Genomic DNA, 18,609 nt, shown 5'->3' with positions numbered 1-18,609 from the left:
CGAGATCATGGAACGGGCAGTCCTTCCCCGGGAGGAAGAGCAGCTCCGTCTTGCCGAGGTTCAGCTTGAGGTGGTGATCCGTCATCCACACTGATATGTCTGCCAGACATGCAGAGATGCGATTCGCCACCTGGTCATCAGAAGAGGGAAAGGAGAAGATTAGTTGTGTGTCGTCTGCATAGCAATGATAGGAGAGACCATGTGAGGTTATGACAGAGCCAAGTGACTTGGTGTATAGCGAGAATAGGAGAGGGCCTAGAACAGAGCCCTGGGGGACACCAGTGGTGAGAGCGCGTGGTGAGGAGACAGATTCTCGCCACGCCACCTGGTAGGAGCGACCTGTCAGGTAGGACGCAATCCAAGCGTGGGCCGCGCCGGAGATGCCCAACTCGGAGAGGGTGGAGAGGAGGATCTGATGGTTCACAGTATCGAAGGCAGCCGATAGGTCTAGAAGGATGAGAGCAGAGGAGAGAGAGTTAGCTTTAGCGGTGCGGAGCGCCTTCGTGATACAGAGAAGAGCAGTCTCAGTTGAATGATTAGTCTTGAAACCTGACTGATTTGGATCAAGAAGGTCATTCAGAGAGAGATAGCGGGAGAGCTGGCCAAGGACGGCACGTTCAAGAGTTTTGGAGAGAAAAGAAAGAAGGGATACTGGTCTGTAATTGTTGACATCGGAGGGATCGAGTGTAGGTTTTTTCAGAAGGGGTGCAACTCTCGCTCTCTTGAAGACGGAAGGGACGTAGCCAGCGGTCAGGGATGAGTTGATGAGCGAGGTGAGGTAAGGGAGAAGGTCTCCGGAAATGGTCTGGAGAAGAGAGGAGGGGATAGGGTGAAGCGGGCAGGTTGTTGGGCGGCCGGCCGTCACAAGACGCGAGATTTCATCTGGAGAGAGAGGGGAGAAAGAGGTCAGAGCACAGGGTAGGGCAGTGTGAGCAGAACCAGTGGTGTCGTTTGACTTAGCAAACGAGGATCGGATGTCGTCGACCTTCTTTTCAAAATGGTTGACGAAGTCATCTGCAGAGAGGGAGGAGGGGGGGGGGAAGGATTCAGGAGGGAGGAGAAGGTGGCAAAGAGCTTCCTAGGGTTAGAGGCAGATGCTTGGAATTTAGCGTGGTAGAAAGTGGCTTTAGCAGCAGAGACAGAGGAGGAAAATGTAGAGAGGAGGGAGTGAAAGGATGCCAGGTCCGCAGGGAGGCGAGTTTTCCTCCATTTCCGCTCGGCTGCCCGGAGCCCTGTTCTGTGAGACCCGCAATGAGTCACCGAGCCACGGAGCGGGAGGGGAGGACCGAGCCGGCCTGGAGGATAGGGGACATAGAGTCAAAGGATGCAGAGAGGGAGGAGAGGAGGGTTGAGGAGGCAGAATCAGGAGATAGGTTGGAGAAGGTTTGAGCGGAGGGAAGAGATGATAGGATGGAAGAGGAGAGAGTAGCGGGGGAGAGAGAGCGAAGGTTGGGACGGCGCGATACCATCCGAGTAGGGGCAGTGTGGGAGGTGTTGGATGAGAGCGAGAGGGAAAAGGATACAAGGTAGTGGTCGGAGACTTGGAGGGGAGTTGCAATGAGGTTAGTGGAAGAACAGCATCTAGTAAAGATGAGGTCGAGCGTATTGCCTGCCTTGTGAGTAGGGGGGGAAGGTGAGAGGGTGAGGTCAAAAGAGGAGAGGAGTGGAAAGAAGGAGGCAGAGAGGAATGAGTCAAAGGTAGACGTGGGGAGGTTAAAGTCGCCCAGAACTGTGAGAGGTGAGCCGTCCTCAGGAAAGGAGCTTATCAAGGCATCAAGCTCATTGATGAACTCTCCGAGGGAACCTGGAGGGCGATAAATGATAAGGATGTTAAGCTTGAAAGGGCTGGTAACTGTGACAGCATGGAATTCAAAGGAGGCGATAGACAGATGGGTAAGGGGAGAAAGAGAGAATGACCACTTGGGAGAGCTGAGGATCCCGGTGCCACCACCCCGCTGACCAGAAGCTCTCGGGTGTGCGAGAACACGTGGGCGGACGAAGAGAGAGCAGTAGGAGTAGCAGTGTTGTCTGTGGTGATCCATGTTTCCGTCAGTGCCAAGAAGTCGAGGGACTGGAGGGAGGCATAGGCTGAGATGAACTCTGCCTTGTTGACCGCAGATCGGCAGTTCCAGAGGCTACCGGAGACCTGGAACTCCACGTGGGTCGTGCGCGCTGGGACCACCAGATTAGGGTGGCCGCGGCCACGCGGTGTGGAGCATTTGTATGGTCTGTGCAGAGAGGAGAGAACAGGGATAAACAGACACATAGTTGACAGGCTACAGAAGAGGCTACGCTAATGCAAAGGAGATTGGAATGACAAGTGGACTACACGTCTCGAATGTTCAGAAAAATGATACAGTACTGCTGAAGTAGGCTAGCTGGCAGTGGGTGCGTTGTTGACACTACACTAATCAAGTCGTTCTGTTGAGTGTAATAGTTTCTGCAGTGCTGCTATTCGGGGGGCTAGCTGGCTAGCTAGTAGTGTTGTTTACGTTACGTTGCGTTAAAAGAACGACAATAGCTGGCTAGCTAACCTAGAAAATCGCTCTAGACTACACAATTATCTTTGATACAAAGATGGCTATGTAGCTAGCTATGTAGCTAGCTACGATCAAACAAATCAAACCGTTGTACTGTAATGAAATGAAATGAAAATGTGATACTACCTGTGAATGCGACCGGGTTGTTAAGTTCTATTCAGAAGACGTTGGCTAGCTGTTGGCTAGCTAGCAGAGTCTCCTACGTTAAGGACAACAAATAGCTGGCTAGCTAACCTCGGTAAATTAAGATAATCACTCTAAGACTACACACTCTAAACCTTAAACAACACAATTATCTTGGAACGAAGATACGAAGACCGCAAAGACAGCTATGTAGCTAGCTAACACTACACTAATCAAGTCGTTCAGTTGAGTGTAACAGTTTCTCCAGTGCAGCTAATCAGTGGACGTTAGCTAGCTGGCTAGTGAAGACTACGTTAGGACGGCGAAAAACACTGTTTTACTCCGCAGGGGAAAAGCACCAATACACTCACTTTTGATGATGCCGAAGATAATGAAGGTACTCTTCTCTCTAGTTGACGTCCAGGACCAGTGACCTGGCTGCAGGCCTGCAGCTCTCCATGAGGGCTGTCCAACACGAGAACCTGGACGTCAGAGTTCACGCTCTGACCAGCCTCAAGGACATGATGCACAGCAACCAGGTGTGTGTCGTTTCTGTAACAACACATGATTCATAGTTTGGCACATTTTGTGTGTGTGTTGCTGAGATGCTGTGTGTTTATGTTCTGTTGTGTGTGTGTTCTCTAGGAGTGGTTGCTGCGACAGGTGTGTGCGTCGGAGGCGGTAGAGCCAGTCATCTCCTCATTAGTCTCAGTGTTACTGCGAGGTTGTCAGGACTCTTCCCCGACGGCCAGGCTGCTGTGTGGGGAGTGTCTGGGGGAACTGGGGGCCGTGGACCCTGGACGGCTGGACCTCTCGCGCACGCACACACACGGCAGCAGCAACACCTTCGTGGTAAGGACAGAGTGTGAAAACGCTGTGAAATGAACCCAGAAAGGAAACAGCGTTTCTTCAAATTTGTTGAATCTGAATAAGTGTGTGTGTGTGTGTGTGTGTGTGTGTGTGTGTGTGTGTGTGTGTGTGTGTGTGTGTGTGTGTGTGTGTGTGTGTGTGTGTGTGTGTGTGTGTGTGTGTGTGTGTGTGTGTGTGTGTGTGTAGAGTGGGGTGGAGGAGAGTAACTTTGCCTATGAACTACTGACGGAACTGACCAGGACTTTCTTGGCGTATGCTGATGATGTCAGAGCACAGGACTCGGCAGCCTATGCAATGCAGGTACACACACAATATAATTCTTTATTGTTCACAACCAATTCATTCATTGGAGGCAAAAACATGGAGCTCCTTCCTGACACGTGTGTGTGTTTGTTCCAGGAGCTGCTGTCTATATTTGAGTGTCGTGAGGGCCGTAGTGACTCACCTGGTCGACGGCTGTGGAGGAGATTCCCTGAACAAGTCCAAGAGATACTGGAGCCTCACCTCAACAGCAGGTACTCTCTCTCTCTCACTATCTCACTCTCTCACACACACACGTACACACCACATCATCTCTCCTGTTTGTGTAGGTATAAGAGCAGTCAAAAGGTGGTGAACTGGTCCAAGGTGAAGAAGCCTGTCTACCTCAGCAGCCGAGGAACCAAGTTCTCTGATTGGTCAGCTACCTGGGCCGGATACCTCATCAGCAAGGTAACCTCTGAGCCTGGACTTTAACCACTGTCAGCTAGCTTTGCTGGATACCTCACCAGCCAGGTCAGTATTGAAATATATACCAGAGTTCATGGCCAACAATTTAAAAAAAAACACTGGTCCCAACATTAAACCCTGTGGTACACACTTTTAAATGTATATGTGGTAACGCTGTTTTTAATTTATAAACCAATTCAAATTGTTTGGGGGATAACTTTCCGACATGTTGTATGGGTTTGTTTCAGGTGAGACATGAGTTGGCCAGCAAGGTATTCACCTGTTGCAGTTTCATCATCAAACACGACTACAAAGTTACCATCTACCTGCTGCCCCATATACTGCTTTACATGCTGATGGGCTGCACTGCTGTTGAACAAGGAGAGGTACCACACACAGCTCACTACCTCCTCTTTCTTTATGACTAATAGAATTACAACAACTAAAAGCTTATTTAGATCAAATGAACATAATTAACTCCAACTGAGATTTATTGTGACGTTAAATGATTGATCTGGCCTCCCGAGTGGCGCAGTGGTCTAAGGCACTGCATCGCAGTGGTTGAGGCATCACTACAGACCCGGGGTGTTCCCAGGCTGTGTAGCAACCGGCCGTGACCCGGCCATAGTGCGGCGCACAATTGGACCAGTGTCGCCCGGGTCAGGGGAGGGTTTGGCTCATCGCGCTTTAGTGACTCCTTGTGGTGGGCCGGGCACCTGCAGGCTGACTTCGGTCGTCAGTTGAACAGTGTTTCCTCCAAGACATTGGTGCAGCTGGCTTCCTGGTTAAGCGGGCAGGTGTTAAGAAGCGCTGTTTGGCGGGTCATGTTTCAGAGGATGCATGACTCAACCTTCGTCTTTCCCGAGCGCATTGGGGAGTTGCAGCGATGAGACAAGATCGTAAATACCAATTAGATATCACAACATTGTGGCGGAAAAGGTGATCAAATACAAAACAAAATGTAAAAGTTCAATTAAATCTGTTTCTCCAGGTAACAGAGGAAATGCTGGCTGTGCTCACAGAGGGGGATGGGCGTGGCGGGCGTGTCCAGGAGGCCTCATCTAGCCTTTCACAGCTCAGTACTCAGAACCAGGAAGCAACGTCCAGCCTATCACAGCTGAGCACCCAGACGGTGTTCAGTATGCTGGCTCACCTCACCCAGTGGAGCCGACACACACTGTCGGCTAGAATCAAACACAGCGGTTAGTAACACACACACTTCATTGCTGAACCTCAGAATGCACTGTGTAATAACAGCTCCGCTCAGGCGTGGAATTATGGTTTGCTTTGAAGTGTGTCTCCTTTTGTCTCGTGTGTGTGTGTGTGTGTGTTTGTGTTTTTACAGAAAGTGGTGACTACCAGCGGGTGGTAGCGTTTCTAAAAGGCATCCCTCAGGACGTGTTAGCCAAGGCCTCTCTACGGTCTAAAGCCTACACCAGAGCCCTGATGCACTTCGAGGCTTACATACTGGAGAACAAAGAGGACATCCAAGATCATCTGAGCTTCCTACAGGTAACTCTCTCACCCACCACCGCATCACGTCTACCGGTGAGACACATACTGATTAGAGAATCCTAATGCATAGTGTGTGTGTGCAGACGCTGTACGCGGCCATGCACGAACCGGACGGTGTGAGTGGTGCGAACGCTCTCCGGCGGGAAGAGCCGTCCCTACGGGAACAGATTCTAGAACACGAGAGCATCGGGTTGCTAAGAGACGCTACGGCCTGCTACGACCGGGCCATACAGCTGGAGTCCGACCAGGTAACAGACACACATGTGTTGATGAAGTGTGCATCAGTATATGTGGTTGTTAATACAGACTGCAGTGAACTCTTGTCTCCCTGTCTAGATTGGACACTACCATGGGGTGATGAGTTCTATGCTGGGGCTGGGACAGCTCTCTACTGTCATCACACAGGTCAATGGAGTCCTGGCCAACAGGTGACAAAACACACACATCCATGCTAGTCCAGTAAATGAGTCCTTTCCATTGTAAACACAGGTTATTTTCACCTGGTTATCCGTAGGCCCCAGTGGAAGTCAGATCTGAACACCTACAGGGTGGAAGCTGCCTGGAAGCTCAGCAAGTGGGACCTACTGGAGGACTACCTGGGCTCTGGTGAGAACACACACACACACACATGTTGACATTGCTATAACATTTGACCGTTGTTTCGGTGTGTGTGTGTGCAGATCGTAAGTCCAGCACGTGGGGTGTGAGGCTGGGTCAGATGCTGCTAGCGGCTAAGCGGCGCGACGCGGAGACGTTTTACGACAAACTGAAGCTGGTCAGGACAGAGCAGGTGGTGCCTCTAGCTGCTGCTAGCTATGAGACTGGGACCTACCAGAGAGGATACGAATACATCGTCAGGTCACACACTAACCTCCTCACACACAGATGCACCCACCTTTATACACACATACAGGCACACTGATGTGTGTATTTGTGTGTGTTTAGGCTCCACATGCTGAGTGAGTTGGAGCATGCCTTCACTGACCTCCAGAGACAGAGAGAAGGCCATGCCCCTAGCACAGCCACGCTGCCCTCCCATTGGCCAGATCGGCTGGAGATGACCCAGAATTCTTTCCGCGCCAAAGAGCCAATCCTGGCCCTGCGGCGAGCCCTGCTGAGCATCGGCTCAAGGTGAGTCCCACTAGACTCTTTGAACCCAGTGTGAAGGAATATTTGATGTTTGTGCTTTTCTAATAGCCAATTAGACTGGGTTCATGTAAGTGACTGATTGATCGTGCCTGGGAAGAATCCTCACTATCAGTATCTGGAATTAGGCAGTACACCCAGACCCTTGTTTTGAGAACGAAAGATATGTCAGTTTGAAGGTCTCAGCTTGGAGAGAAGAAGCCTCGTGAGGTATTGGTTTGTAACATGCATGAACCAAATGAATGAATTTTGAATAATGGATAAGCTAAATCATGCACATATAAGTAGTATATAAGAGAAGTAACTCGACTGCTCCTTTCAGACCAGTTCTTTATGCATCTAAGTTTGACTGTGACCTCTCCAGCTTGCTGTTAATAATCAATTATTCACTTAATGTGGACTTCAGGTGACCCTGGTGGTCATTTCCACAACACCACTAAGCTAAAGCCGAGGCAATCACTCTGAGAGCTAATGCTAATTTTCACATCACAGGCAAGGTTACTCATTTTGTGTGTGTGTGTGTGTCTCAGTGTGTGTGAGGGGCTGGTCGGAGAGTGCTGGCTGCAGAGTGCCCGGGTGGCCAGGAAGGCAGGACATCACCAGACAGCCTTCAACGCTCTGCTGAACGGACAGAACACACACACTGCCGAACTACTGACAGAGAAGGCCAAGTGGCTGTGGTCCAAGGTACACGCATATAAACACTAACCTACTCTCTCTTACACACAAACACATGTACACACACTCACATGTACTCTCACTCACTCACACTCACATGTACTCTCACTCACTCACACTCACATGCATCTCTCTCTCTGTGTCTCTGTAGGGAGATGTCCACCAGGCGTTGATAGTTCTCCAGAAGGGAGTGACTCAGTGTTTCCCAGTCGACCAGCCTCTCTCAGACCAGAGGAGTCTACAGACCAAAGGTAAAGTCTACTGTTGTTAATAATGACATAACATAATGAGATGTAATTACAGGTCATGATGATATGGTGTTTCAGGTAAAGCCATGCTTCTGGTGGGACGCTTCATGGAGGAGACAGCCAACTTTGAGTCCAACGCCATCATGAAGGCCTACAAGGTACCTAGTACGATACTACCCGACATGATACTAACCAAAGCGATACTACCCAACTACCCGACATTATACTACCCGACATTATACTACCCAACTACCCGACATTATACTACCCAACGCAATACTACCCAACTACCCGACATTATACTACCCAACTACCCGACATTATACTACCCAACGCAATACTACCTGACATTATACTACCTGACATTCTACAACCCAACACTAACCATATACTACCCAAAGCCCTACTACCCAAGACGATACTACCCGAACTATGAACCATATATTACCCAACGCTATACTACCCAACACTATCAACCATATACTACGCAATGCTATACTACCCAACAGTGTCCAGTGCCATCATGAAGGCTTACAATGTACCCAACACTAACGTTGCCTTCCTCTACCTCTGCAGGATGTGACCACCCTGCTACCAGAGTGGGAGGATGGTAACTTCTACCTGGCTAAATACTATGACAAGTTGATGCCCATGGTGACAGACAACAAGCTGGAGAAACAGGGCAACCTCATACGATACATCGTCACCTACTTTGGAAAGTAAGACGAGCATCTCTCCTGTCGTAATATTGAAATGTCTACTGCCGGATATTGTCGCCACCACCTTTGAACTATGTCCTGTGTTGTTGTTCAGAGCTCTGCAGTTTGGGAACCAGTACATCTATCAGGCCATGCCTCGGATGCTGTCTCTCTGGCTGGACTTCGGGGCCAAAGTCTATGAGTATGAGAAAGGTAAGTGTCAGTGAGGGGGAGAAAGGTAACAGTGTGTGTTGGTCAGTGAGGGGGAGAAAGGTAACAGTGTGTTGGTCAGTGAGGGGGAGAAAGGTAACAGTGTGTTGGTCAGTGAGGGGGAGAAAGGTAACAGTGTGTGTGTTGGTCAGTGAGGGGAGAAAGGTAACAGTGTGTGTGTTGGTCAGTGAGGGGAGAAAGGTAACAGTGTGTGTGTTGGTCAGTGAGGGGAGAAAGGTAACAGTGTGTGTGTTGGTCAGTGAGGGGAGAAAGGTAACAGTGTGTGTGTTGGTCAGTGAGGGGGAGAAAGGTAACAGTGTGTGTGTTGGTCAGTGAGGGGAGAAAGGTAACAGTGTGTTGGTCAGTGAGGGGGAGAAAGGTAACAGTGTGTGTGTTGGTCAGTGAGGGGAAAAGATAACAGTGTGTGTGTTGGTCAGTGAGGGGAGAAAGGTAACAGTGTGTGTGTTGGTCAGTGAGGGGGAGAAAGGTAACAGTGTGTGTGTTGGTCAGTGAGGGGGAGAAAGGTAACAGTGTGTTGGTCAGTGAGGGGGAGAAAGGTAACAGTGTGTGTGTTGGTCAGTGAGGGGGAGAAAGGTAACAGTGTGTGTGTTGGTCAGTGAGGGGAGAAAGGTAACAGTGTGTTGGTCAGTGAGGGGGAGAAAGGTAACAGTGTGTTGGTCAGTGAGGGGGAGAAAGGTAACAGTGTGTGTGTTGGTCAGTGAGGGGAGAAAGGTAACAGTGTGTTGGTCAGTGAGGGGGAGAAAGGTAACAGTGTGTTGGTCAGTGAGGGGAGAAAGGTAACAGTGTGTGTGTTGGTCAGTGAGGGGGAGAAAGGTAACAGTGTGTTGGTCAGTGAGGGGGAGAAAGGTAACAGTGTGTTGGTCAGTGAGGGGAGAAAGGTAACAGTGTGTGTGTTGGTCAGTGAGGGGAGAAAGGTAACAGTGTGTGTGTTGGTCAGTGAGGGGGAGAAAGGTAACAGTGTGTTGGATCAGTGAGGGGAGAAAGGTAACAGTGTGTGTGTTGGTCAGTGAGGGGGAGAAAGGTAACAGTGTGTGTGTTGGTCAGTGAGGGGAGAAAGGTAACAGTGTGTTGTTGATCAGTGAGGGGAGAAAGGTAAGTGTGTTGGTCAGTGAGGGGAGAAAGGTAACAGTGTGTTGATCAGTGAGGGGAGAAAGGTAACAGTGAGGGGGAGACAGGTAACAGTGTGTTGGTCAGTGAGGGGGAGAAAGGTAACAGTGTGTGTGTTGGTCAGTGAGGGGGAGAAAGGTAACAGTGTGTGTGTTGGTCAGTGAGGGGAGAAAGGTAACAGTGTGTTGTTGATCAGTGAGGGGAGAAAGGTAACAGTGTGTGTGTTGGTCAGTGAGGGGGAGAAAGGTAACAGTGTGTGTGTTGATCAGTGAGGGGGAGAAAGGTAACAGTGTGTTGGTCAGTGAGGGGAGAAAGGTAACAGTGTGTGTGTTGGTCAGTGAGGGGAGAAAGGTAAGTGTGTGTGTTGGTCAGTGAGGGGGAGAAAGGTAACAGTGTGTTGGTCAGTGAGAAAGGTAACAGTGTGTTGGTCAGTGAAGAAAGGTAACAGTGTGTTGGTCAGTGAGGGGGAGAAAGGTAACAGTGTGTTGGTCAGTGAGGGGAGAAAGGTAACAGTGTGTTGGTCAGTGAGGGGGAGAAAGGTAACAGTGTGTTGGTCAGTGAGGGGAGAAAGGTAACAGTGTGTTGGTCAGTGAGGGGAGAAAGGTAACAGTGTGTTCAGTGAGGGGGAGAAAGGTAACAGTGTGTTGGTCAGTGAGGGGAGAAAGGTAACAGTGTGTTGGATCAGTGAGGGGGAGAAAGGTAACAGTGTGTGTTGGTCAGTGAGGGGAGAAAGGTAACAGTGTGTGTTGATCAGTGAGGGAGAAGGTAACAGTGTGTGTGTTGATCAGTGAGGGGGAGAAAGGTAACAGTGTGTGTGTTGATCAGTGAGGGGGAGAAAGGTAACAGTGTGTTGGTCAGTGAGGGGGAGAAAGGTAACAGTGTGTGTGTTGATCAGTGAGGGGGAGAAAGGTAACAGTGTGTGTGTTGATCAGTGAGGGGGAGAAAGGTAACAGTGTGTGTGTTGATCAGTGAGGGGGAGAAAGGTAACAGTGTGTTGGTCAGTGAGGGGAGAAAGGTAACAGTGTGTGTGTTGGTCAGTGAGGGGAGAAAGGTAACAGTGTGTTGGTCAGTGAGGGGAGAAAGGTAACAGTGTGTTGGTCAGTGAGGGGGAGAAAGGTAACAGTGTGTGTGTTGGTCAGTGAGGGGGAGAAAGGTAACAGTGTGTTGGTCAGTGAGGGGGAGAAAGGTAACAGTGTGTTGATCAGTGAGGGGGAGAAAGGTAACAGTGTGTTGATCAGTGAGGGGGAGAAAGGTAAGTGTGTTGGTGTTCCTCTTGCTCTGTGTATCTCTCCTAGAAGGGCCTTTAGACAAACCGAGACGTGTTGAACTGAATGACATGTCCATCCCTCCCCTCCATAGCGGGTCGAGCGGAGCGGCAGATACGCGTGGAGCTGGGGAAGATCAACCAGGTGGTCAGCGACCACTGTACCAGGCTGGCTCCATACCAGTTCCTCACTGCCTTCTCCCAGCTCATCTCCAGGGTGTGTCACAGCAGTGAGGACGTCTTCAACGTCCTCATGGACATCGCTGCCAAGGTGCTGCTGGCCTACCCTCAGCAGGCCATGTGGTTGATGACCGCAGTGTCCAAGGTAGGGGAGGGGTGGGGTGTGGTGTGAGTGTGTGGGGCAGGAACGGATGTGTGTCTGCGTAGCTACTGTCCTACCTTGCATGGAGATTATAATGATACTTGAGAAAGTGATTTTCATGTCATAGGCTCAAAGCACTTGCTAAATGTGTGTGTGTTACAGTCGTCCTACCCCACCCGTATGAACCGCTGTAAGGAGATCCTGAGGAAGGCTGTCAGTCTGAAGGAGAGTCTGGGGAAGTTCATAGGAGATGCCAATAGACTGACTGACAAACTACTGGAGCTCTGCAACAAGCCGGTACACACACACACACACTGCTAACACACACACACCCTGCTAACATATCAGTATGGGGTCCATTTCTCTCTCTCTCTCTGTATTCCAGGTGGATGGTAACAGTAGTACTCTCAGTATGGGGTCCATTTCTCTCTCTGTATTCCAGGTGGATGGTAACAGTAGTACTCTCAGTATGGGGTCCATTTCTCTCTCTGTATTCCAGGTGGATGGTAACAGTAGTACTATCAGTATGGGGTCCATTTCTCTCTCTCTGTATTCCAGGTGGATGGTAACAGTAGTACTCTCAGTATGGGGTCCACTTCTCTCTCTGTATTCCAGGTGGATGGTAACAGTAGTAGTCTCAGTATGGGGTCCATTTCTCTCTCTGTATCCCAGGTGGATGGTAACAGTAGTAGTCTCAGTATGGGGTCCACTTCTCTCTCTGTATTCCAGGTGGATGGTAACAGTAGTAGTCTCAGTATGGGGTCCATTTCTCTCTCTGTATCCCAGGTGGATGGTAACAGTAGTAGTCTCAGTATGGGGTCCATTTCTCTCTCTCTGTATCCCAGGTGGATGGTAACAGTAGTAGTCTCAGTATGGGGTCCATTTCTCTCTCTGTATCCCAGGTGGATGGTAACAGTAGTAGTCTCAGTATGGGGTCCATTTCTCTCTCTGTATCCCAGGTGGATGGTAACAGTAGTAGTCTCAGTATGGGGTCCATTTCTCTCTCTCTGTATCCCAGGTGGATGGTAACAGTAGTAGTCTCAGTATGGGGTCCATTTCTCTCTCTCTGTATCCCAGGTGGATGGTAACAGTAGTAGTCTCAGTATGGGGTCCATTTCTCTCTGTATCCCAGGTGGATGGTAACAGTAGTAGTCTCAGTATGGGGTCCATTTCTCTCTCTGTATCCCAGGTGGATGGTAACAGTAGTAGTCTCAGTATGGGGTCCATTTCTCTCTCTCTGTATCCCAGGTGGATGGTAACAGTAGTACTCTCAGTATGGGGTCCATTTCTCTCTCTGTATCCCAGGTGGATGGTAACAGTAGTAGTCTCAGTGTGGGGTCCATTTCTCTCTCTCTGTATTCTAGGTGGATGGTAACAGTAGTACTCTCAGTATGGGGTCCATTTCTCTCTCTCTGTATTCTAGGTGGATGGTAACAGTAGTACTCTCAGTATGGGGTCCATTTCTCTCTCTGTATTCCAGGTGGATGGTAACAGTAGTACTCTCAGTATGGGGTCCATTTCTCTCTCTCTGTATTCCAGGTGGATGGTAACAGTAGTACTCTCAGTATGGGGGTCCATTTCAAGCAGTTGAAGCGCCTAGTGGAGGAGCCGTCGTTCAGCCAGATCCTGATCCCTCTGCAGTCTGTCCTCATCCCCACACTGCCCTCTACTGGCCCTGCAAACACACTGCACCACGACGCATTCCCTGGACACTGGGCCTACCTCGACGGCTTTGAAGATACTGTGAGTGTGTGTGTGGGTGGGGGTGGGGGGTAGTTTGTCTTTCTGCGTGTGTCGTGTCACGTGGTGCGTGTCACATGGTGCGTGTATGTGTGGGGGTGAGTAGTGTGTGTGTGTGTGTGTGTGTGTGTGTGTGTGTGTGTGTGTGTGTGTGTGTGTGTGTGTGTGTGTGTGTGTGTGTGTGTGTGTGTGTGTGTGTGTGTGTGTGTGTGTGTGTGTGTGTGTGTGTGTGTGTGTGTGTGTGTGTCTGTCTGTCATGCCACATGGTGTGTGTGTGTGTCTCACAATAATGTGTGTGTAGGTGGAGATCCTAGCCTCCCTCCAGAAGCCCAAGAAGATCGGCCTGAAGGGAAGTGATGGGAGGAGCTACACTGTGATGTGTAAACCTAAAGATGACCTCCGGAAAGACTGTCGTCTCATGGAATTCAACTGCCTCATTAACAAGGTGTTTAACCTGTCACTTCTCCAACTGGCATCTGTACATCACTCTGCTGTAGCCCAGAGATGACAGAACACTTCAGACTAGTGTGTGTGTGTGTGTGTGTGTGTGTGTGTGTGTGTGTGTGTGTGTGTGTGTGTGTGTGTGTGTGTGTGTGTGTGTAGTGCCTGCGTAAGGATGCAGAGTCCAGGAGGAGGGAGCTCCATATCCGTACATATGCTGTGATCCCACTGAATGAGGAGTGTGGCATCATCGAGTGGGTCAACAACACTGGAGGTCTCCGACACATTCTGAACAAACTCTACAAGGAGAGAGGTACACACACTGACCATACTACTAGGAGAGAGGTACACACACTGACCACACTACTAGGAGAGAGGTACACACACTGACCACTCTACAAGGAGAGAGGTACACACACTGACCACACTACTAGGAGAGAGGTACACACACTGACCACACTACTAGGAGAGAGGACCACTCTACTAGGAGAGAGGTACACACACTGACCACACTACTAGGAGAGAGGTACACACACTGACCACACTACTAGGAGAGAGGTACACACACAGACCACACTACTAGGAGAGAGGTACACACACTGACCACACTACTAGGAGAGAGGTACACACACTGACCACACTACTAGGAGAGAGATACACACACTGACCACACTACTAGGAGAGAGGTACACACACTGACCACACTCTACTAGGAGAGAGGTACACACACTGACCACACTCTACTAGGAGAGAGGTACACACACTGACCACACTACTAGGAGAGAGATACACACACTGACCACACTCTACTAGGAGAGAGATACACACACTGACCACACTACTAGGAGAGAGATACACACACTGACCACACTACTAGGAGAGAGGTACACACACTGACCACACTACTAGGAGAGAGGTACACACACACACTGACAATACTACTAGGAGAGAGATACACACACTGACCACACAACTAGGAGAGAGATACACACACTGACCACACTACTAGGAGAGAGATACACACACTGACCACACTACTAGGAGAGAGGTACACACACTGACCACACTACTAGGAGAGAGGTACACACACTGTCCACACTCTACTAGGAGAGAGGTACACACACTGACCACACTCTACTAGGAGAGAGGTACACACACACACACTGACCACACTCTACTAGGAGATAGGTACACACACTGACCATACTACTAGGAGAGAGGTACACACACTGACCACTCTACTAGGAGAGAGGTACACACACTGACCACTCTACTAGGAGAGAGGTACACACACACACACTGACCACACTCTACTAGGAGAGAGGTACACACACACACTGACCACACTCTACTAGGAGAGAGGTACACACACACACACTGACCACACTCTACTAGGAGAGAGGTACACACACACACTGACCACACTCTACTAGGAGAGAGGTACACACACACACTGACCACACTCTACTAGGAGAGAGGTACACGCATACACTGACCACACTCTACTAGGAGAGAGGTACACACACACACTGACCACACTCTACTAGGAGAGAGGTACACACACACACTGACCACACTCTACTAGGAGAGAGGTACACACACATACTGACCACACTCTACTAGGAGAGAGGTACACACACTGACCACACTCTACTAGGAGAGAGGTACACACACTGACCACACTCTACTAGGAGAGAGGTACACACACTGACCACACTCTACTAGGAGAGAGGTACACACACTGACCACACTCTACTAGGAGAGAGGTACACACACTGACCACACTCTACTAGGAGAGAGGTACACACACTGACCACACTCTACTAGGAGAGAGGTACACACACACACACTGACCACACTCTACTAGGAGAGAGGTACACACACACACACTGACCACACTCTACTAGGAGAGAGGTACACACACACACTGACCACACTCTACTAGGAGAGAGGTACATACACTGACCACACTCTACTAGGAGAGAGGTACACACACTGACCACACTCTACTAGGAGAGAGGTACACACACTGACCACACTCTACTAGGAGAGAGGTACACACACTGACCACACTCTACTAGGAGAGAGGTACACACACTGACCACACTCTACTAGGAGAGAGGTACACACACACACACTGACCACACTCTACTAGGAGAGAGGTACACACACACACACTGACCACACTCTACTAGGAGAGAGGTACACACACACACACTGACCACACTCTACTAGGAGAGAGGTACATACACACACTGACCACACTCTACTAGGAGAGAGGTACACAGACTGACCACACTCTACTAGGAGAGAGGTACACACACTGACCACACTCTACTAGGAGAGAGGTACACACACACACACACTGACCACACTCTACTAGGAGAGAGGTACACACACACACACTGACCACACTCTACTAGGAGATAGGTACACACACTGACCACACTACTAGGAGAGAGGTACACACACTGACCACTCTACTAGGAGAGAGGTACACACACTGACCACTCTACTAGGAGAGAGGTACACACACTGACCACACTCTACTAGGAGAGAGGTACACACACACACACTGACCACACTCTACTAGGAGAGAGGTACACACACACACACTGACCACACTCTACTAGGAGAGAGGTACACACACACACTGACCACACTCTACTAGGAGAGAGGTACACACACACACTGACCACACTCTACTAGGAGAGAGGTACACGCATACACTGACCACACTCTACTAGGAGAGAGGTACACACACACACTGACCACACTCTACTAGGAGAGAGGTACACACACACACTGACCACACTCTACTAGGAGAGAGGTACACACACACACTGACCACACTCTACTAGGAGAGAGGTACACACACACACTGACCACACTCTACTAGGAGAGAGGTACACACACACACTGACCACACTCTACTAGGAGAGAGGTACACACACACACTGACCACACTCTACTAGGAGAGAGGTACACACACACACTGACCACACTCTACTAGGAGAGAGGTACACACACACACTGACCACACTCTACTAGGAGAGAGGTACACACACACACTGACCACACTCTACTAGGAGAGAGGTACACACACACACTGACCACACTCTACTAGGAGAGAGGTACACACACACACTGACCACACTCTACTAGGAGAGAGGTACACACACACACTCTACTACACTGACCACACTCTACTAGGAGAGAGGTACACACACTGACCACACTCTACTAGGAGAGAGGTACACACACTGACCACACTCTACTAGGAGAGAGGTACACACACACACACACACTGACCACACTCTACTAGGAGAGAGGTACATACACACACTGACCACACTCTACTAGGAGAGAGGTACACAGACTGACCACACTCTACTAGGAGAGAGGTACACACACTGACCACACTCTACTAGGAGAGAGGTACACACACTGACCACACTCTACTAGGAGAGAGGTACACACACACACACACTGACCACACTCTACTAGGAGAGAGGTACATACACACACTGACCACACTACTAGGAGAGAGGTACATACACACACTGACCACACTACTAGGAGAGAGGTACACACACTGACCACACTACTAGGAGAGAGGTACACACACTGACCACACACTCACTAAAACTCACGTGTGTGTGTAGGTATCCTGATGTCAGGTAAAGAGTTGAAGAAGTTCATTCTTCCTAAGACTGCACCGTTTGAGGAGAAGCTGAAAATCCATAAGGACATCCTGTGTGCCAGACACCCCCCTGTCTTCTATGAATGGTTCCTCCGAACCTTCCCTGACCCCACCACATGGTACGACCCAGTACACACACACATTTACAACACACACATACACGGTAAATCACCAGTAATTTATAGTGTGTGTGTGTGTGTGTGTGTGTGTGTGTGTGTGTGTGTGTGTGTGTGTGTGTGTGTGTGTGTGTGTGTGTGTGTGTGTGTGTGTGTGTGTGTGTGTGTGTGTGTGTGTGTGTGTGTGTGTGTGTGTGTGTGTGTAGGTACAGCAGCAGGTCAGCCTACTGTCGCTCCACAGCGGTGATGTCCGTGGTGGGCTACATCCTGGGTCTTGGAGACCGCCATGGAGAGAACATCCTGTTTGACTCATTCACCGGGGAGTGTGTTCACGTCGACTTCAACTGCCTCTTCAACAAGGTGTGTGTTGCTTGGACTTGCTTGCACCTCAAGTTCATGAGGCCAAATTCAATACATGCCTCTCGATCCTACCCCTTCTCTTTCTCTCTCCTCCCTCTCTTTCTCCCACCTTCACTCTCTCAGGGTGAGACGTTTGATGTTCCGGAAGTGGTTCCGTTCAGACTGACCCAGAACATGGTCCATGCAATGGGCCCCATGGGGACAGAGGGGCTGTTCAGAACCGCCTGTGAAGTCACGCTACGTCTGATGAGAGACCAGAGAGAACCACTTATGAGGTACACACACACACACATACATATATATATATATATATATATATATATATATATATATATATACAATCACACATACAAACACACATACAAACACACATACAAACACACATACAAACACACATAAACACAGGGATTTCAATGAAGCTGTCCCTCTTGCCAGAGGCTACTGAGATCAACATGTGCCAAACTTGCCCACCAGGTGAGTGGGACTTCAAAGGACCAATGGTAGGGGGGGGGGTGTAGTCAGTGTGTGTGTAGTCATTGTGTGTGTGTGTGTTTTTGTTTCAGTGTACTGAAGACGTTCCTCCATGACCCTCTGGTAGAGTGGAGTAAACCTAAAGGACTGTCCAAGACACAGGCCAGTGAGACTGGCGAGATAGTCAATGAGAAGGTACACACACACACACACACACACACACACACACACACACACACACACACACACACACACACACACTCCCTCTCTCTCTCTCTCTCTCTCTCTAAAGAAATGTTAATAGAAAACACAGTATCTCTAAATAAAT

The 18,609-nt window shown here is 49.6% G+C and overlaps 1 protein-coding gene across 1 annotated transcript in view; it reads left to right on the top strand.

The window, feature by feature from the left end:
* The window catches only part of atr (ATR serine/threonine kinase), a 28,974-nt gene that overhangs the window by 9,969 nt on the left and 396 nt on the right, over window positions 1-18,609 (top strand). The window contains exons 19-45 of the mRNA XM_046323480.1: window positions 3,077-3,202; window positions 3,309-3,515; window positions 3,720-3,833; window positions 3,933-4,048; window positions 4,124-4,244; window positions 4,490-4,627; window positions 5,233-5,443; window positions 5,587-5,753; window positions 5,840-6,004; window positions 6,093-6,184; window positions 6,271-6,362; window positions 6,437-6,614; window positions 6,702-6,887; window positions 7,433-7,589; window positions 7,732-7,831; window positions 7,907-7,986; window positions 8,405-8,547; window positions 8,642-8,739; window positions 11,224-11,453; window positions 11,613-11,747; window positions 12,990-13,193; window positions 13,492-13,635; window positions 13,794-13,944; window positions 17,297-17,453; window positions 17,657-17,810; window positions 17,934-18,085; window positions 18,374-18,476. Coding sequence (XP_046179436.1) covers window positions 3,077-3,202; window positions 3,309-3,515; window positions 3,720-3,833; window positions 3,933-4,048; window positions 4,124-4,244; window positions 4,490-4,627; window positions 5,233-5,443; window positions 5,587-5,753; window positions 5,840-6,004; window positions 6,093-6,184; window positions 6,271-6,362; window positions 6,437-6,614; window positions 6,702-6,887; window positions 7,433-7,589; window positions 7,732-7,831; window positions 7,907-7,986; window positions 8,405-8,547; window positions 8,642-8,739; window positions 11,224-11,453; window positions 11,613-11,747; window positions 12,990-13,193; window positions 13,492-13,635; window positions 13,794-13,944; window positions 17,297-17,453; window positions 17,657-17,810; window positions 17,934-18,085; window positions 18,374-18,476 — 3,921 coding nt within the window. The remainder of the gene's footprint in view (window positions 1-3,076; window positions 3,203-3,308; window positions 3,516-3,719; window positions 3,834-3,932; window positions 4,049-4,123; window positions 4,245-4,489; window positions 4,628-5,232; window positions 5,444-5,586; window positions 5,754-5,839; window positions 6,005-6,092; window positions 6,185-6,270; window positions 6,363-6,436; window positions 6,615-6,701; window positions 6,888-7,432; window positions 7,590-7,731; window positions 7,832-7,906; window positions 7,987-8,404; window positions 8,548-8,641; window positions 8,740-11,223; window positions 11,454-11,612; window positions 11,748-12,989; window positions 13,194-13,491; window positions 13,636-13,793; window positions 13,945-17,296; window positions 17,454-17,656; window positions 17,811-17,933; window positions 18,086-18,373; window positions 18,477-18,609) is intronic.

Source organism: Oncorhynchus gorbuscha, linkage group LG23 (assembly GCF_021184085.1).
Source record: "Oncorhynchus gorbuscha isolate QuinsamMale2020 ecotype Even-year linkage group LG23, OgorEven_v1.0, whole genome shotgun sequence".
In the NCBI taxonomy this organism is placed as follows: domain Eukaryota; kingdom Metazoa; phylum Chordata; class Actinopteri; order Salmoniformes; family Salmonidae; genus Oncorhynchus; species Oncorhynchus gorbuscha.
The sequence above is the reverse complement of the archived record's forward strand: the minus strand, read 5'-3'. Positions and strand labels throughout refer to the sequence as shown.